Raw genomic sequence first — 21915 nt, forward strand, 5'->3', positions numbered from 1 at the left:
CAGTGAGTCAAAAGACTCATCGCATAGTGTCTGTACCACGGATCTGGATATTACAGTCCGCCAGTGTTTTATTACCTTGGGTGATTGTACATTATTGACTAAGTTGAGCAACACAGATTTAATTGCTCAAGAGGCTAAGTATCACACTAAGTGTCGCAACGACCTGTACAACAAAAAATGTGCTTTTGATATACGCATGCGTGCTGAAACGCAGCAAGTAGAAGATGAAGTTTACTGTGTACATAGTATTATTTTTGCTTAGTTGATTGCAGATGTTACCCCAGATAGGCTTAAAAATGATCAACCAGCTATACTTATCAGCAGTGGTCATTTACAGGTAGTGGTGCTGTGTGGGAACAAGAACTCAATAAAGAACATTTGTGGCTTGAAACTGTTTGACAGGTTCATGACGCCGATGGATCAAATGACAATTTGCAATCAGTGGAATGGCTTTCATGGTCGGCATACCATGCCAATAACATTATCAATCTAAATATAAATTTATCAATAGTTTCATTGTTGCCACTATTTCAAGATTCTTTCAATAGTGTTGCCATGATCCGACACTCAATGGATGTAATAAAAAATTCTATCCAACATCTTCATTCTGAACAAATCCCTGTAGTTACGTTTGATCAACCCCTGTAAACTATTGCTAAAACTATTCAATTGAACTGGCCTGATTTGTAAGGAGAAGATAAATTTTTAGTTATGATGGGTGGCCTGCACATAGAAATGGCTTGTCTTAAAGCACTTGGTAGCTTATTAAAGGGAAGCGGCTGCGTCGAGGCTGTTACTGCAGCTGGAATTGTAACATCAGGCACCACTGAAGCTCTTTTGTCTGCGTCCCATGTAAAACGTTGTCGGTACGTACATGAAATTTCTGTTTCTGCAAATCATATACAACAGTATCAAGCATACGAGTCCTACTGGAGTTTGTTTGACAATGGCGTTCAACCGTTGCCTTTCACTAGCTGGAGCGTAAAGCAAATGGTTTATCCACAGTTTGCTTATTGGAGTACATTCAAAGAAATCCAGCTTATTTTGTTTACGTTTATTAGGTCGCTGCGTACTTCAGATTTTAATCTATACTTAGATAGCTTAACAAAACTGGTACCATGGTTTTTTTCACTTGATCGTACTCATTATGCTCGATTGTTATCTGTGCACATTCCAGACGTAGTTTGTCTCTTGCAGAATAGTCTGCCAATTTTAGCTGTATTTAACGCGGGATTTTTACAGTTAAAACAACTGTACAAAAATTTTCACCAATGGGTATTGATCAAAGCCATGAACAATGCAACGCTGCAGTTAAAGGTGATGGTGGTGCTATTGGTTTAACACAAGACGAACACGCATTACGTTGTTGGATGATTGCAGGACCGAAAGCATCTAGACTTGTTGAAGAATTTCAACATGAAATACGTGAGGCCAATGCAGAATATAGACACCATGATCAGCAAGAAAATGTTCAGACAGCTTTCAAACATGATGTAAATGCCCTAGTTGATACCCTAGTTGATATGGGCAACCCAATTCAAGTTGACACTGAAGATATTGTTGTATTACATAGCAGGCGTGTTGTGAGCTGTACTGCAACCGGTATTATATCAATTCGTGATGTAGGCCAATCTCAGTAAAAAAATTTGTTCAAGATCGCTTTGTTAATAGAACTGCTAGTGCGTATGCACCGCCAGAACGCAACAACTTGTACCCATTTACAACTCGGCAATCAGCACTCGTGTCTAATTTTAACAAACACTTGAAATACATTGGCTGCCAAACTAGAGACGGCAGTTTAGAAACATTTTTTGAGCATGAAAATCAGTCATATTCCCCTTCAATCTCTGAGTTTGGCACTCTGCGATTTGGAGCCAAGTCTGATTTGGTTCCATGCTTAAAATAATCACCCAAATCATTGACATTGATCTTTCCACGCTTTCAATTGATATAATGGCTCCTGATGAAGCTGTTATTGTTCAGTTATTGAAGCCTGGAAAGGCTAAGACGTTTGCATCTTATGCATCAGACGTATTCCTTCCTTATCTCTGTTTACAAATTGTTACAACACAACGGCTAGATCTTGTCTGGGACACTTATAAAGTTTAAAATCCGCTACACGCGCAACGCGAGGAATTGGAGCTAGAGTACGTGTTAAACCTAAAGTACCTGTCCCACATAAATTTCAGGAATTCCTAAAAGATGATCACAACAAAAAAAAGTTTTTTCAATTTTTATCTGAAAAAGCAGTTTCAATTCAATTACCCGAGTCAAAAGTTATAAAAGCCATCGCCGGGCAACATGTTCTGTCTTCAAGCTCTTGTACCTTTGATAATCTTGAACCATGTTCTCATGAAGAGGCTGATACTCGCCTCATTTTACATGTATATCATGCAGCAAAGGCTGGTTACAAGAATATTGCAATACGCACAGTAGTTCTTAATTAGTGTTCTCATCATAGCAATATCCGTTTGGCAGAAAATTTTATGCAATCAGCTGTGGATTGCATATGGGACTGTAAAGCATTCCTGTTACATTGCAGTACATAAAATAACAAACAGTCTTGGACCACTAAAATTGAAAGCTTTACCGGCTTTCCATGCTTTTAATGGTAGCGATACAACCTCAGCTTTTTGTGGCAAAGTTAAAAAAATAGCATGGTCTACTTTCAATGATTTAACTGATGCATTTTTGGCACTTTCTGCAGCTCATGATCCAATGAAGGATGAAACTTTGTTGTTACTTGAAAGATTTGTCATTTTATTGTTTGATCAAACTGCTGAGCAAAATAGTGTAAATTCTGCAAGGCAGTATTTCTTTACTCAAACGAACTGGCAGATTGGCAACATTCCACACACGCGTGACTCACTAAGGCAGCATGTGAAGCGTGCAGCGTATCATGCGTATATTTGGAGTCAAGCATTGATAGTATGGCTAACTTTACATAACCCAAGAGAATGGGGTCGGAAGCTAGAAGAAAGTGATTGGCATCCAATATGAATGACGCTTCCTGAAGCTGATAAATGCTGTACAAAGTTAATTCAGTGCGGATGTAAGACAGGTTGTACAAACCGCCGCTGTAAATGCGTTCGTAACAGCTTAAAATGCACTTCTCTTTGCAGTTGTCAAGGAGAGTGTACCAGAGATTGAAATGTAACAATGTATAATTAATGTGCTTATTAAAAGTTGTTTTGGTTTCTTAGCTGCTTTAAACTTTTTATTGAGTAACAAGTTTTTTAGAAATATTTAATAAAAAAAATTAAAAATGTTTTTTTAAAAAAAAACCGGGGGAAGGGGGTATTTCTTGAGCAAGAGAGCCGTGCCCAGGCCCCTTTCCCCCTCATTTGCGTATATGCATTCAATGTAAACTTCTAATGATCTACTATCCCTTAAATTTTGGCCCAGATTAGTTAAACGGAATAAAATTTAATAAGGTTTTATAAATCCAAGATGGCGGTAACTGCCATCATGGATTCAAGACAGTTCTGGTCACGCTATGCTTTGCCACCATACTTAAAATGATCAGCATAATTTGCTGAGTTGTTGCTGAAAATTTCATGCTTTTATCCATATGTGCACAATTTTAATCATTTTCAATGCTAATCTGATGCACTATTTATAAATTAAATTTAACTAGATTTTTAGGTGAAATAGTTAATGATTGTTAATGAGCTCTTATGCTATGTCTTCAACAAAGTTGATACTTCTTTACTGACGAAGAAATTGAAATAGCACTTTCAACCCTTTTGTCAATAGATCCTGTTAAAAAGATAACTGAATCCAAGCGTTTGTCGAAACATAAAGGTCCCGATAAAAAATTAAAAGATGTCCAAGATATCTGTAGACTGATGCTTGACATAACTTCTCCTAACTATGCTTCCGATATAAAATGTCCTGAATTCCATGCAAAAGATTTGTCACGTCTTCCCTTTGTGGATACTGATTACATGGATGTCACTACTATATCACAGCAGATACACCGCATGCAGGCTGACATTCTTAATCTTTGTGCCACCGGTAATCCAACAAAAGTAAATAGCAACTTAAATTCCACAAGTTCTCACTCTGTTGAATGTGGTTGCTTGCTTCATATTTGACTGAGCTAGTTAATAATATGACTATTGAGCTTAAATCTTTTTCGAATTAATCCATGGAGTCGATCAGTTAAAGGTTACATAATTTATTCACTGATCTTGAGAAACCTTTTAAATCCATTAACATAAAATACAAACAGACCCAATTTCCTATTTATGACGAGCAGACCCAACTTCCTGTCAATGACTGGCCATTCCTTCCAACTGCTAATGTAAAATCAACCATCCTTGATCCCTACCCTCAAACTTAAGTTAATTCTTTATCTAATTCAACTAACAAAATTGAGCTATATTCTGATGCGCACGTATTTGTTGATCATGCTAATAACTGTGGTAACGATTTTCATTTATCTGGTCATTCTTTATCTTATGAGACCTCTCAACCAGTATTGGACCCTGTTGATTTCCAAACTGCTACTCATCTAAAAAAAAGCGAAAGCAAAAAGTGTATATTGGTTCTGGAAAAATTCTAAACATTTTATGTATGTTAAAACCACTTTCTTCGTATGATTGCTCTAAAACTACTTCTATATTTGTCTCTCGTTTATCCCCAACTACCTCTACTGAAGAATTAGCTGAATTTATCAACAACATTTGAAACTAAAGTCACTTGCATAAAAATTATCACAAGTAAATATCACTCTTCCATTAAAGTACGTCTGTGCTGGAGATGCTGTCAGGCTCTACAACTGTAGCAAATGGCCAGAAAATGCGCTTGTACGTCGTTTCTTTGATAATAGCAGTAAGGATTTGTAGTTTTAATTGTTGTGATGTGCAAAGTTCTACACACGAATTATTACTCTTGTCTGCAACATTTGATATCATCTGTCTCCAAGAGATTCGGTTACTCAATACTAAACTTAGTTTCTTGAACAACATTGTACCTGGTATTTTAGGCTTTGGAGTGTCTCTAACTGATTCTTCAGCAGGTTTAATTCGTGGCAGACCGTTTGGTGGTATTGCTATCCTTTGTCGTGATTCTTTCTTCAGCAGAACTCGAGTTGTTACTACTGATAGTTCATGGTCTGTTGCTATCAAACTTGTAAATAACTTCTCTGATAAGTTCACAATTACCAATGTTTACATGCCTTGTGATTCATATGAGAATGTTGATAAGTATCTGGAATGCCTTGGTAGTCTTTCAGCTCTTATTTCAGATTTTGAATGTCAAATTTGTTATTACTGGTAACTTTATTTGTGATCCAAGATTTCGGTCTCCATGTAGTAGTCTCTTAGTTGATTTTTGTATAGATAAACATATTGTTACAGCTGATATCTGTCTTCCACATGATTCCTTTACCTTTGTTAGTGAAGCACAGGGTACCTCTTCTTGGATTGATCACTGCCTTGTCTCTCAAAGTTCTCTATGCAATGTTAATAACTTCGAAATAATTCAGTCAACTAGTTTATCTGATCATTTACTTTAAGCGTTTGATATCTCGTTTAAAATTAATATATATCTTCTCCTATACTGCTCATCGTACTTCGACAAGATCTCCTAAAATAAATTTTAATGCTTTGTCGACCATTATGATAATGGAGTATACCTCCACTGTGTCTAACTTAGTGTTTTAAATTAACGGGGGTCAGTTTGAAGTAATTAACTGTAATAATGTATATTGTAACTAGGGTTTCTGTCAGCTGTTTAACAGTAACAGTAAAACAGCTGTTTTTTCGCCAAAAACTAAGAACAGCAAACAGCTGTTTTTTTGTAACTGTTTTTTACTGTTTTTTTTTTAAATTTTGATATGTTACCGCGATTACATTTTACTTTTCTAAAGTTAAAGTGATTTGAAAAAAAAAATTTCCATACAAGTAACTACTTTTTTAAAAAAAAATCGCGGGGCTTTTCCCTTCGCTTTGAAGAAAGTGATTTTGTCACAATTTAAGTTAAAATAATAACTTATTATAACAAATCATTATTTAACAAAAAGTAAGCTATATTACGAATTAAGTTTAAATATCTTGCACTATTTAATACTTATTTAGATTTCAGCTATGTCTTCTGTTTGGGATTTTGCAATTAAACGCAAGAATGCAAAAACAAAAGATCTCGAAGGTCAATGCAAACGTTGCAACAAAGTTATTAAGTGTTCTGGTAATTCAACGACCACAATAAAGAGGCACTTGATTTCACATGGTATTACGTTTGATAAACCACCTGATACAGCTGAATCCAGTCAACAAGCTGTAACTGAAAAGAGAACAATGATGATCCCTGATATTTTTTCTAAAAAAATGACACTTAAGGAGATAGTAAGTGACTTGGCCACTGACAATATTTCAATACATGCCATCACAAACAGCAAATATATCCGTTTATCCATATCACGAAACGATTTTAAGTTGCCAAGAAACGAGAGCGACATCATGAAATTAATTCACGATGATTATGATGATAAGAAACAAAAAATGATCGGCAATATCAAAGAATTGCTGCAGAAGAATGCAAAGTTTAGCTTCTCGGTTGACGAGTGGACAAGCATACGAGGACGGCGATACTGCGGAGTGAATCTTTACAATAATGTTAATAAGCTGACTTTTAAGACAGGACTTGTTCGCATATTAGGCTCATGCTCAGCTATAAATATGATAGAAATTATGAAAAAGCATTTTTTAAGTTTTGGTTTATCAATGAAAACCGATATTGTTGCTGCTACTTTGGATGGTGCCTCTGTAAACAAAAAATTTATTCGTCATGCTGAGATAGAGGGGCAATTTTGTCTAAATCACGGAATTCATCTTGCCGTTTGCGATACACTCTATAAGAAAAATAATCTAGTCGATGATTTGGAATACATTGATAGCGATGATGTATCAGAAACAGATGAATTTGACAAGAATGGTGACCTTCAATTCCTCGAGGAAAATTTTTATGATGTCGAAACTGATTACAAGGACCTTCTTAAGAAATCACGAGAACTTGTTAAATTTATAAAAAAATCATCTGTCAAAAACCATGCGTTTCAAATTCACGTCAAAAATGAGTTAGGACATGAGAAAGAACTTTATCTCGACGTCAAAACTAGATGGAACTCAATTCCAACAATGCTTGAGTCACTTATACAAACAGAAAATTCTATTCGAGCAACATTATTTGACTTTAACTTACTTCATCTAATCGATTCCTTGGATTTTGGTGCGCTTAAAAATTTGCTCAGAGCTTTAGATGCTGTAAAACTTGCAGTGGAGAATTTAAGTCGAGAAGACGCAACATTAGAGACTGCTGATACAATCATCAAATTTATGTTAAAAAAGCTTTCAATGATGAACAACGAAATAAGTAAAACATTGTACGAGAACTTAAAACGCCGAATTGATGAGCGCTGGACAAGCGATATAATGAATTTCTTGCGAAGCTTGAACGATCCTTCCACGACACCGTCAAAAAACACTTTGATTTTTGCTGGAAAACTTGCATCTAGCCTCTTTGGAATCAATAACGAGGAAAATGATGATGAAATGACAGTCACAGAGTCTAACGATACCGAGCAAGAAAGTTTATCGCTTCAAGATGAACTTAACATGCTTCTTCAAAAAGAAAAGTCATCAAAAATATTGGGGCAAGATAAATTCAAATGGTTAAAAAGTGAATTTGTCCTTTTCAAAAATACAGGCAAACGAACAGAGCATCTACAAATGCTTTACAATGCATTACTTTCAAATAAACCAACATCGACTGACGTTTAGCGTGTTTTTTCAGTATGCGCAAATTACTGTACAAAAATTCGATCACAATTATCGGACAAATCACTAAATGCACTTGTGTTCCTTAAATATTTTTATAACAAATCATGTAAGAAAAGTCATACAATATAGTATTTAAATAAAAAGTACATAAATTTACTATTTTCTTTGTATTTCTTAAAAAAACAGTAAAACAGCTGTTAACAGCTGTTTTTTGAAAAATTAGGAACAGCAAACAGCTGTTTTTTGAAAACAATGTTTTTCAGAAACCCTAATTGTAACTCACACAAATATGTTAAGCAGATTAACCACCTGTACAATATTCTTAATGAACGTCTTACTCAATCTTCATCTCAGTTAATTATTCTAAATCAAGTTTAAATAGAAAACAACCTATGACAGGTTGGACAGATAATGTAAAAGATGCTCATAAGGCTGCTAAAGATGCGTTCTGGTTATGGCGTAGCTTTAATAAATCAAAATTTGGCCCAATCTTCAATCTTTTTAAAAATTCAAGAGCCTTATGTAAATATGCCATTCCTTTGTGTAAAAAAAGAGAAGATACTATAAAAGCAGAAAAGCTGGCGAACAGTTTAGCAAATAAGAATTATACCAGTTTCTGGTCTATCGTGACTTCTATTTGCAGCAATAAATGTAGTCTTCCACCTTCTATTGACTCTGCCTCAGGTCCTGATAATGTGTGCCACATGTGGTATAATAACTATCCACCCTGTTCAACTCAGTCAAGCCAACATGCAATATACATGACAACTTTATAGTTAAACACTGTAATCTTCTTAAAGATGATGCCTATCTTGTCACTCCTGATGAAGTCCAATCTATCATAAATCGTATGTCCTGTGGAAAAGCAGCTGACCATTTTAGACTTCAGTTGGAGCATTATCTCTATGCTAGCCCAAATTACTTTAATATTTTGTCTTTATGTTTTTCCTCCATGCTTTGCCATGGATCATGCCTATTGGTGCTTCACACTCTGTTTTTTTTTATTTTATTTCTCCTGTGGTTAAAGATAAGAATGGTGACATCTCCGATTCTGCAAATTATCGTCCAATTGTTTTGGTGACAATTTTCTCCAAAATTTTGGAACATATTTTTGTCTCACGCATTAATGAAAGTTTCACTGGGACTCCAAACCATGTAGGATTTAAGAAAAACCATAGCACTTTTATGCCAGCTCTTATTTTAAAAGATATTTTAAATTTTTACCTATCACATGGCTCAAATATGCATGTGGCATTTATTGACATTAGTAAAGCCTTTGATAGAGTTCGCTTTGATACAGTATTTACGAAACTAATCTAAAATTATCTCTGGTGTAACTTTACGCTTACTTATTGTCTGGTATGTTGGTCAAACAGCTCAGATGCTTTGGGGTAGAATATTATCCAAAAAATTTAATATCAGTAATGGAGTGCGACAAGGAGAAGTAATGTCTCCTCTTCTATTTAATATATATATATATTAACGATCTTAGTGTTTTACTCAATAAAACTACTGTAGGCTGTTGGTCTCCAAATCTTACTTGATTTATGCTCCAGTTATACTGTGAAACATGATATAGTTTATAACAGTATTAAGTCTCAAATAATGCTTTTTGAAATTAATAAACCCCTTATAAAGAGCCCTAGTTTCACATTATCTGGCATGGTTCTCACATACACTTGTCATTATAAATATCTGGGTCACTTGATCTCAAACAATATGCAGGATAACAAAGATATTTTAAAACACGTGCGCTCTATCTATGCTAAAGCTAACCTCATCCATAGAAAGTTCAGCTCTACACAAATACAAACAAAGGTCATGTTATTTAATACTTTTTGCAGCCCAATCTATGGATGTCAGCTGTGGTATTTTTGGAGAAAAGACTCATTCCATCGCCTATGTGTTGCATATAATAATGCACTTCGCTTGATATTAAACAAGCCATTATGGAACAGTGCAAGTGAACTATTTGTAAAACACGGTGCCCATTCACCTAATGTTGTTATTCGCAAGCAACAATACTCTCCACTGTTACTGCTACAGAATAGTGAGAGCCTCGTCATAAAAGCTTTTGTTAACTCAGACAGGTTCTTGCAGTCTCCACTGATGTTTAAATGGAGGGCTGAGTTTTACTTATAACACTTTAATTTCTTATCTTTATCTTATTTATTTATTTTTTTCTTGGGTTTAGTTTATATTCAAGTGCGTTAGTCTTTGTTTTATTCTAATCCACTTTATTTTACCCATTGTATATTTATTATATTGGGCCTAGAGTCTGTCAATAAATTTTGATTGATTGATAGTCAGAATAATTAAAGTGATTTCTAAGTGCTGAGTGATTACATATCTTATATAATCCTTATAAGATAAGTTTCACATTATTTAAACGCTCCAAAAAAGGTATTTATCAACAAATTAGCAAAAATCTTTTTAATAAATTATCTTTAACGCCATTTCTTTTTCTCGAAGGTAAGTTGCGGTGTAGCAGCCTAAATTGACTCCCCGTAAATAATTACTCCCGGAGTATTTATTTCCTAGTAAAAAAGTACTCTCCTCAGTCATTTTAGGCTAATAAATAACTACTCCCAACCAATATAATTATTCCTATAATTCTTTAGGACGTATTTCGACATTTTCTAATGATAATCGATTTACTTTTTTATAATTTTGTTCATAGTTCACTGGACATTAAAAATCTAGCACAAATACACTTATAACTGTTTTTATTATGTACTTATTAAATAATTGTATTAAATTGAATTACGGGTAACAATTTAAATTTTATCAATCAAAATAATTTCATTATAGCAAATAATAAACAATTATAGGACATCAATATATTATACTTTTGTAATACAAAAAATGGCTCGACATGTTGATTTTATGGCAATAGAGAAGTATGTTAAAGAAAGAATTTATCCTCAGGAAATTCAGGCCGATAAAGGTAAAAAATTTAACTTCCGAAAAGCTTGCAAGAATTACAGTATTTTACATGACAGCTGAAGTACCATGGTAAAAAGTTAGTAATAGCTTGCAAAGAACGACAGCAAAAGATAATAACTGACATTCATTCTAGTCTTAGTGGTGCTTTTAAAGCAAAAGCAATGGTCTCACATCGTGGAATGGACACAACGTATCATAAAATATCTAACAGGTTCTACTGGCACAATATAAAATTTGATGTTGAAGATTTCATTTGAAAATGTAAGCAATATCAAAAACATAGTAAATTAAACGAAGTTTCAACAGAGCGTTACTCCATACCAGTTAAAAGTAAAGTTATGGAACAAATTTGTAATGATATCTGCAACTTGCTAGCAATTAATGGTTTTAAACTTTTAGTTGTCTGTATTGAGTATTTTACAAAATGGTCAGAATCAATGCCTCTCAAAGATAAAACTGCTGATTCAATTGCACCCTTCTTATATGAAGTAATCTGTCGACATGGGTGCATTAAAATTGAAATTAATGATCAAGGAAGAGAGTTAGTGAATGAAGTTAGTAAAAAGCTACATTCAATGACAGAAATTGAACAAAGGGTAACTTCTGCTTATCATCCTCAATCTAATGGGCTATGTGAACGTCAAAATAGAGCTATAAAAGAATCATTTGTTAAAGTTCTTGATGAAACAGCTGCTGGTGGCCATATATTTTTAAAGGAATATTATTTGCACATCATGTTAGTAAACACACTTCAGCACAATATTCACCATTTTTTCTATTTATACAACCGAGAACCAACTTTATCTGAAGATATTAAATATGGATTAATTGATATTATAGAACATGATTTGGAACCTTTTAATAGAGAATCTTTGGATGCAGTTCTTACTTCTTCTGTTTCTTTAAGAGAAGAAGTTTACAAAAGTGCATACAAGAATATTGAAACTGCTCAAAATAAAGAACGCAAAGATTGCAATAAACGTCATCAAGTAACATATTTGATTGGAATCGGTCATATAGCGCTTTTAAAAAATCTTTATAAAACTTTAAAGGATTTTTAGGAAATATTTTAATTAAAATATTTTATTTTAAAAAGGGTTCAAAAATGTAAATATTATGCGGCAATTAAATGTTTTACAGTTATAGATAAAGTAAAACCATTTTTGTTTGTATTAAATAACGAAACTTTAACGATTTCTAATTTAAATCAAAAATCGTAAACAGCATTACGCGTTAACACTGCCTTAAATTCAGTTAATTTGAAAAAAATATTAGAGGAGTATTTATTTCCTAGAGCAGTATATACTTCCTAGGAAACCGTATATTTAAGTATACTTTAGTATAGCCTCTAATTTACAGAGTGCCATAGTTCTTTTTAACAAGAAGTTATTCACGTACATAATTTCAGGTTAGAGATTTTAATATATTTGTATTTGTTTTACTGGAACTAAAGTGCTTTCACAAAATATTCTCTATAATTTAGGTTAAGGATGCTGTTAAAATAGATAAATATATTTGTTAAAGATAGGTACTTCTGAAAACTAGTTACCCATATTGTATATTTTTAAGGTATAAAAAACTTTTCTTATGTATTGAATTTTTTAAAGTTCATATTTTTTAGTGTTACGTTTTTATAGTATATGAAAGAGACACTAAACAATATGAACTTAAGAAAATTCAATACATAAGATTTATATTTTATAGCAGTAAATATATAGAACATAATTTACTAACAAGTCAAGTTTTATTTACAATTTTATTTAGAAACTATATTGAATTTGCGATTGACGTGTATTTATTTGTTTTGTAATATATATATATATATATATAAATATATATATGTATATATATATATATATATATATATATATATATATATACATATATATACATATATATACATACAGTGGCGACAACATAAATAGCACACTATGACCATGTTAGACTTACTTTTTCATGACCAGTTAGTTTTACTTTTTGATGCCAACTTTTTTGTATTTATAGCAATTGCTGTTATTTTTTATAGCATCAACAGTGTTCACCTTTTGGAACGGAAATACTCATTTGACATTTATAGCTGTCAAAATTGTTTGTTTTGAGCATTTAAGCGGTCGTGTTTACCTTTTGACGGTCATTTTAAATAGCACACATTTACTTATTATTTAAAAACCGCTAAATTCTTTTATTATATCAAAAAATAATCATTCTATTCAGTATTTAAAGAATATTCTTGTAATTCATTTGACAAAAACAAAAAATTCATTATCTATCAACTATGGGACGAGGTAAACATGGAACAGATGTCTTTCGAGGACAATTACAGGCATTTCGAGATCTAGGATTGAACAATTCTGAAATAGCTCGAAGATTGGGTTGTTCTCGTAAGAAAGTTATCAATGCTATTAATTTATTTAACGATATTGGTTCATTAAGCAACAAAAAACGCAAGTCTCGCGAACAAAAGGCAACCCCCAGAGAAGACGCAGCGATTGCCCGTATTGCTGAGCTGAACCCTTTTGTTGGCGCACCAAAAATTGCTCAAAATTTAAAACTTAATCTGTCTGTCAGCACTGTTAAAAGTCGCTTACGCGAAAATAAGCAATTTGGAAGGGTTGCCCGAAAAAAACCATTGGTGTCATAACGTAATCTCGTCAGCCGTTTGAAGTTTGCAAAACAGCACGTACACAAAGATTAAAGTTTTTGTCAAAATGTGCTTTGGACTGACGAGTCTAAGTTTTTTCGCTTTGGATCCGACGGAAAACAATATGTTCGTCGTCCCCAAAACCAAGAACTCAGCCCTCGCTATACTCTTAAGACCTTAAAACATGGTGGTGGCAATGTGATAGTTTGGGGCAGTTTTTTTATGGTGTGGGCCCGTTGCATAGAATTCAAGGGACAATTGATCAACACATGTACAAAGAAATGCTTGAAAACGTCATGTTGCCATATGCCGAGGAAAATCTCCCTTTGGTTTGGAAATTCCAACAAGACAATGACCCTAAGCACACCGCCAAAAGTGTTAAAATGTGGTTTAACGCCTAAAAGATTAATGTATTGGAGTGGCCCGCACAGTCACCAGACCTAAATCCGATAGAAAATTTGTGGGAGGAAGTTGACAGAAACATAAATCGGTCAACTGCAACAAATTTAGACCGACTTTGGATCGAAATAAAGGCTGCTTGGGACGCCATTACGCCTGAACGATGCCAAAAATTGATTTCGTCAATGGGCTGCCGTTGTCAAGCAGTTATTGACTCAAAAGGATACCCCACTAAATATTAATTTACCTCTAATAAAGTTTTCTCAACTATTTATACAAAGAACCTCCATGATTTTGGTAGCAAAAGGACGAAATAATAGTTTTGTACAGGGTGTGCTATTTAAATTGCCCCCTTATTCTGTACTTCTAAATCATTTATACGATTGTACTTTTTTTTTAACGAAGTTACTTTCTTTTCTTACTCAGTAATGTTATCTTCTAAAAGTGATATTTTATTTGGCTGAAAAAGTTTAGATCTCAAAAATTCAGATCTCTGAATTTTTGGAAAATGATTTTAGCGGATGCACCTAATTTTCCATGCATTTCAGCGGATGCACCTGATTTTCCATAAGTGACGGACGGGCCGAAGAAAAAAAACCATTGGGTTCTTAAAAAGATAAGGCGAAAAAAGCTCGACTTTCAAACCACACAATAGGCAATAATTGCCAATGCACATTTTTGCATTGCTTCGAAAAAACAAATCTAGAAGACAGAGCAGCTCTTAATAAAGCATTCAATGCATACTCTTCAAATAACGAACAAGACTCTTTCCTATCTTTTTACGACAAAGTAAGGGTTGAAGAGAACTTGATACTGAACATAAGTTGCACATTCTAATACCTTGTGCAATACCGTCTGCTGTGTCATTGCTAACTTTCTAACTCGACTTCATCTAACTTTCTCTCTAATAACCTATAAATATATATATATATATATATATATATATATATATATATAATATATATATATATATATATATATATATATATATACATATATATATATATAAATATATATATATATATATATATATATATATATATATATATATATATATATATATATATATATATATATATATATATATATATATATATACAAGGTGTTCGGGATAAATTTGACATATTTATAATTGATTATATTTTTTTGTAGATTAGAGGTATTATTACATACTAAAGGTCATTTAAAAGTTTGAACCCTTCTTCATTCATATACAAGATGTCAGAAAGGATGGATGACTGGAACCCACCTGAATCATGGAAGAGAATAACTTGCATCATGATGATTCGTGCCGGCCATCAAAATAAGGACATTATGACTGCTGCCCAATGCTCCCTGAACACAGTAAAAACAATCAGGTATGAACTAGAGACTTGCAATGGTGACTACGAGGATGTAGTAAGAAGAAAGATCCATAGCAGACGATCTGATTGCGTTCGTACAGCAGAATTCCTCGCAAGTCTGCAGGAACAGGTGTTGAAGAACCCTGGCATAGGAATTCGGGCTTTGTCACGTGAAATGAATGTTGCATCCTCTACTATGAAGCTTGCACTCAATGAAGACCTTCGCTACTACTCATACAAGCGCCAAAAAGGTCAGCTACTCACAGAAAAGGCCCGTGAAAAACGTTTGATAAACGCGAAGAAACTTCTAAACAAAGTGAAACATCCTGTTGAACCACAAACAATCTGGTTTTTTACCGATGAGAAAAACTTTTGTCAGGATCAAAAACACAACACGCAGAATAACAGCTGGCTTGCATGCAGTACAAAGGACATTCCTTGTGTAAAGCAGACTAAATTTCCCCAAACTGTGATGGTTTTCGGATGTGTATCCTCTGAAGGCGATGTGATGGCTCCGCATTTTTTCCAAGAGGGCCTCAGGTTGACTTCAGATGGCTACGTGGAGTTGCTGAACACTGTAGTCAAGCACTGGATAACAAGGGTAGCCAATTGTAGTCCGTATGTATGGCAGCAGGATTCAGCCCCTTGCCATACCTCTGTGAAAAGTCGAAAATGGTTGTCTGAAAATTTCTACGACTTCACCAGTCCAAATGTTTGGCCTCCAAACTCCCCAGACCTTAACCGCATGGATTTTTTTGTATGGGGCGCAGTCGAAAAAGACACCAATCGCACTTCCAGTAATACAAAAGCCCAGTTAGTGGATAAAATTAAAACAGTTTTTGAGGCCCTTCCCAGGGAGACTGTAGCATTAGCTTGTTCGAAATTCCGAAGCAGGACTGAAGCAGTGATCGATGCTAATGGTGGTTATTTTGAGTGAATTTTATTCATAGTATTGTAATTTACTATGCCTGTAATTTTTTTGTCATCTTATTAAATTTATTAGATACAAAGAAGATTTTCCTTTTTCTTTCGAAACTGTCAAATTTATCCCGATCACCCTGAATATATATATATATATATATATATATATATATATATATATATATATATATATATATATATATATATATTTATAAAATATAGTTTATATATATATATATATAAAATAATAAAAAACACTTATCTAACTTTTATCTTCGACTTGAAGTTTCACCATTGCTGGATCATCAGGAAGAGCTGGATCATCAAGGACTCTTCCTGATGATCCAGCAATGGTGAAACTTCAAGTCGAAGATAAAAGTTAGATAAGTGTTTTTTACTAATTTATTATTGCTCTGTTCTTTAAGAACATTGAGCACTCTATTTGTAAAATACACTAACATAATTTACATATATATATATATATATATATATATATATATATATATATATATATATATATATATATATATATATATATATATATATATATATTTATAAAATATAGTATATATATATATATATATACATATATATATATATATATATATATATATGATATATATATATATATATATATATATATATATATATATATATATATATATATATTAGGATATATATACATATATATATATATATATATATATATATATATATATATATATATATTAGTATATATATATATATATATATATATATATATATATATATATATATATATATATATACAGTGGCGGCACAACGGAAGGACAAATACAGCAGAAATTAAATCACTGCAACTTTTGTCCAAATAATTACTAGATGAAAGCGTCATAGCTACATTTATTGATCTCTGTAGTGTTGACACGTCAATATCTTTGCACTTCCTGTTTACCTTAGCAACAAGCACATGTTTTTTTAGATAGATTAATGAAACACATTGGAAAGTTGTTTATCATATTTTAAGCATAGGAAACAAGACAGTAGAGGTAAGTGATATGCCTTCATTGTGATAATAATGTCATCATTATTAATTGGTAAAAAATGTGTGTTCATTGTATTACCAATCACATATTGAGTCAGTATATACCATTTAAGGTCATCTAAAGCCCGATATGGTTACTGAGAACCAGCAGTTAAGTGTAACTATTGAGTTTTAAGGTATTCTCCACCAAGTTTTTTTACTTTAGCTAATTTTTTGTTTTTTATTAGCATCTGCTTCCATTTTGACAGCTTCACTATCAGTATTAATATTATTTTGTCTGTTTTAGTTTAATTTAATGATCTAATATCAGTATTTTTTGTTGTAGAAAAAATGGTAAAATATCGTCGCTTGTCCCAGGAAGAGCACCTCCGTGCTGTTTTCATGGCAGAAAATGGTGAAAATTATAGTAAAACTGCAACAATTCTTGGTTCTACTGCAAGCGGCATCAGGAAAATTGTTAAGAAATATCAGAATTCAGGTTCTACAGCAGACAAGTCACGTTCCGGAAGGCCAAAGAAGACGACGGCTCATACCGATAAGGTGCTGATCCGCATGTCACTTCAGGATCGTCGCCTGACTGCACCACAACTAAACCGGAGACTGTCGGAGAAACATGGAGTTAATTTGGCCTCCAGAACTGTGCGGAAAAGACTATAAAATGCCGGATTAAGAGGATGTGTGGCAACAAAGAAACCTTTGCTCTCTGTGAAGCATGGCGGTGGTAGCGTTATGATTTGGGGCTGCATGTCTGGACACGGGGTAGGGCAGTTGTATCGGTGCATTGGGTTCATAAACCAAGGCCAATATATTGGGGTGCTTCAGGACTCAATGTTACCATCTGCTGATACTCTGTTTAGACAAGGAAATTGATTTATCTTCCAGCATGACAATGCACCATGTCATAAAGCAAAGAAGGTAACCAATTTCCTTCGTCAAAATGAAGTGGACGTGCTCGACTGGCCTGCTCAGAGTCCAGACATGAATCCCTTCGAGAACTTATGGAGTGTCATGTCTAAGAGCATTGAGGGAAAGAAACCATCCAATTTGGATGACCTGTGGGTTACAAGGCGCGTGGATCAAAATCGATGAAAAAAAAAATTTGGTATGGTATCCACAATACCAAATTTTTTGGTATCCGATGTTATACCAAATTATGGTATTCGATGAAAAAAAAAATTTGGTATGGTATCCACCAGCTTTAAAAACACACCTCCAGTGCCGTCTTAACGCATAGGCTAGGTAGGCTGCAGCCTAGGGCCCCCGATTTTTAGGGACCCCCAAAATGTGTCTGGATTTTTTTTCAAATTTATATAAATAAAAAATTATATTTCTAAATTTTCTGAAGAAATCATAGTTTGGGGGCCCCTCGGGAATAATTTTTTTCTTGATAAAATTTTTTAAAATTATTTTTAGAAAAGTATCAGTTTTTCAGTTTGGGGGCCCCCTAGGGAATTTTTTTTTTCTTGATAAGCAAAAATACATGCATGCGTCCGAAAATAAACATAAATTTTCCGATAAGAAGTGTTAAATACAAGCACTTAAAATATCCCATTAGATTGAATTTGAAATTGCTGTGATCAACTTAAAACATCTGTTTTGAAAAAAAGTCATTTAACATGTCTAATCGGACTTATCAAAGTGGTGCTGCAATAAGGAAAAAAGCCGCTAAAGCAAAAGAAGACATTTCAAAATATCTTCCTTTGACATCATTTCTTTTGGTACAAAAGTCAAAGCCTGTTGTGTCTGAAAAATTTCGTAAGCATTGATAGTGCTTTGTTGCCAAATGAAACTCTAGAAATTCAACAGGAACTGGAACCAGAATAGGAGCCAGAACCAGAGCAGGAGCCAGAACCAGAGCAAGAGTCAGAACCAGCACAGGTGCCAGAACCAGTACAGGAGCCAGAACCAGCACAGGAGCCAGAATCAAATCAAATTAAAACTTATCCAAACGCAACAACAAAAACTACTCAAGAAACTGACCCAGCATTGTGGCATCAGTTATCCCAAGAAGCTCAATCATTTTGGATTTCTAATGGCCCGTCCATGTGCCAGAACAATGATGGGAGCTTCAAAAATTCGGAAAGGTTGAGTTGCGGACAAAAAAGGTACTTATCAAAATCTTGCTTTAGACGTGAACTACACAATGGCGAATTTGTCAATCGTGAATGGCTATTATACTCACCTTCAACAGGTTGTTTTTTGCTTTGCTTGTACCTTATTCTCCAGCAAACACTCTAATTTTTCCACAACTGGATTTGATGACTGGAAAAATGCCTTAAAATGTATATCTGGACACGAGAATGGTTCTGAACATCACAAAAATATGCTTACTTACTCCAGTCGGCAGAGAGAAAGCGGCCCGCTTGACTCTGTATTATTAAAACAGTTACATAACGAACAATTGTACTGGCAAAATGTGCTGAAAAGAATTGTTGCAGTTGTAAAGTTCTTGTCATCAAGAGGATTGCCATTTCGTGGAAACAATGAAACCATTGGTTCAGAGCAAAATGGTAATTATTTAGGAACTCTTGAGTTACTTAGCCAGTTTGACCCATTCCTACATGAACACATGAAAAAACATGGAAATTCTGGAAAAGGTAATACTTCATACCTCTCCGCCAATATCTGTGAGGAGTTTATATGCCTAATGGGAAATAAAGTTTTGAGCGAAATAATTTCTGAATTAAAAAAAGCAAAATACTACTCAATCAGCGTTGACTCAACTCCAGACTTGTCACATGTAGATCAATTAACTTTTACAGTTCGATATGTTAAAGACTTGGCACCAGTTGAGCGTTTTTTGCAATTTGTTCCCATTCACGGGCATGGAGCTGAACATTTAGAAACAGTGGTTTTGAATTTTTTACAAGAAAATGAAATTTCAATATCTGACTGTCGTGGGCAGTCATACGATAATGCATCAAATATGGCAGGACAGTACTCAGGCCTACAAAAGAGGATTAAAGACAAAAGTGAATCAGCATTGTTTATTCCTTGTGCTGGACATTCTTTAAATCTGGTTGGCAACAAGGCAGCTGGATGTTGTTTAGAAGCAATTATTTTTTTTGACTTTGTTCAATGCCTCTACAACTTTTTTTCTGCATCAACTCATCGTTGGCAAGTGCTTTTGTCTTTTGTTGGCAAAGGCAAAAAAATTGTCAAACAGCTTTCTGGAACTCGATGGTCAGCACGTGCAGATGCTGTGACTTGTCTGCATGACAGTTATGATGAGAATAAAAAAGCACTTGAATTTTTGATCAAGGACATAAGTCAGTCAAAAGAAACTCAAAATGATGCTCAAAATCTCATCACGAAAATAAACACTTTTGAGATTGTTTTTCTGACAATTTTCTGGAATGATATTCTTTGCCATTTTAATGAAACATCGAAGATTTTACAGAAAGAAAATTTAAACCTGGATGTTGCAGTTCGGATTCTAAAGTCATTGTTGCAATTCATTAAAGATTTGAGGAGTCAATTTGAGAATTACCAGGAAAAAGCCAAAATCTTGCTTCCAAACACTGACTACAGAGATTCTTCAAAAAGAACAAAAAAAAGAAGCCGACGTATGGCCTTCTTTGATGGTGAGGCTGAAGAATTGGAATTTCAGGGAAGTTATAAATTCAAAATTGAAACATACCTTCCTGTTATTGATTCACTAACATCAAATTTAGAAAAAAGAACATCAGCATATGAGAAGATCAATGACAATTTCGGATTTCTAGTAAACATTCAAACAATTGCCAATGTTGAACTAAAAGACCATTGTTCAAACCTAGCACAAATTTATAAGAAGGACATAAATGAAAATGAACTTTTTTTTGAGTGCCAGCAATTTAAATATTACATTTCAAAAGATAAACATTCATTTACAGAATTTTACTCAACATTAAAAAGAGACCACTTGGAATCAACTTTTCCAAATATTGAAATTTCCCTTAGAATTTTTCTGTCAATGATGGTCTCAAATTGCACTGGCGAGCGATCATTTTCAAAACTAAAACTTATAAAAAATACTTATAAAAAATGAACTCCGCTCAACCATGCTGCAAGAAAGATTGAACTGTTTGTCGTTAATGTCAATTGAATCAGATGTTCTTTTAACCATTGATTTTGATGATATTATTAAAGAATTTTCAAGAAAAAAATCACGTAAACGTCACATGTAAATTTTATCATTGCTTTAATAAATGTTTCCTATTTTAGTATTTGATTTAATTTTTTTACTAAGGAAAAAGGGGGCCCCCAAATTAAGTCTAGCCTAGGGCCCCCGATGGCCTTAAGACGGCCCTGCACACCTCATACGGCCTTGCCGTATGAGGTGTGTTTTTAAAGCTCGTGGATACCATACCAAATGTTAATAAAACAATGTTCATTTTACATATGTGTTCACTCTGTATGTAGTGTTCAATAATTTAGATAAGAAAACATACATCTCTTAAAATCTCTTTCGTTAGAACCTCTTAAATGTAAAAAATGCTAGATTCTGTCGGATTTGTCCCTACTTTGTGCCGCCACTGTATATATATAAAATATATATATATGAGTATATTAAAATAATTTAAATGAAAAAATACAACTTTATAATCAAACTTAAAGTTGCATGCCATTCAGCAATCATCAGCCATATTATTCCAACTTAAAATAAAAACTGCTATTTTACGTCTGATGATGGCCTCAACAATTTAGACCAAAATATCTATAAAAACTGGTTCGAAATATCACAAAAATGAAAAATTAGTTAGTCCAATACTGTTTTTGATGTTTTATTACTTATTATCAATTTACGTTTAATAAAATTGCGCTTAAAAACCGTTAAAAAGATATAAGTTTAGCGTTGCAACGACATCTGACGTC

General features: G+C 33.6%; 3 protein-coding genes across 3 annotated transcripts; all 3 read left to right on the forward strand.

The window, feature by feature from the left end:
- Window positions 1-13005: 13005 nt before the first annotated feature.
- LOC136082735 (uncharacterized) lies at window positions 13006-13371 on the forward strand. Its single transcript, XM_065802157.1, has one exon. It carries the CDS (start codon window positions 13006-13008, stop codon window positions 13369-13371), a length of 366 nt encoding a protein of 121 aa, XP_065658229.1.
- A 1617-nt stretch (window positions 13372-14988) lies between these two features.
- On the forward strand, window positions 14989-16050 carry LOC136082736 (uncharacterized). Its single transcript, XM_065802158.1, has one exon. The coding sequence runs from the start codon at window positions 14989-14991 to the stop codon at window positions 16048-16050; it is 1062 nt and encodes a 353-aa protein (XP_065658230.1).
- Window positions 16051-18674: 2624 nt separating this feature from the next.
- LOC136082737 (zinc finger MYM-type protein 1-like) lies at window positions 18675-21088 on the forward strand. Its single transcript, XM_065802159.1, has 3 exons — window positions 18675-18776; window positions 18883-19163; window positions 19285-21088. The coding sequence occupies exons 1-3, from the start codon at window positions 18675-18677 to the stop codon at window positions 21086-21088; spliced, it is 2187 nt and encodes a 728-aa protein (XP_065658231.1).
- The last annotated feature ends 827 nt before the right edge of the window (window positions 21089-21915 follow it).

The sequence above is a fragment of the Hydra vulgaris genome, chromosome 07 (genome assembly GCF_038396675.1).
Source record: "Hydra vulgaris chromosome 07, alternate assembly HydraT2T_AEP".
NCBI classification, from domain to species: domain Eukaryota; kingdom Metazoa; phylum Cnidaria; class Hydrozoa; order Anthoathecata; family Hydridae; genus Hydra; species Hydra vulgaris.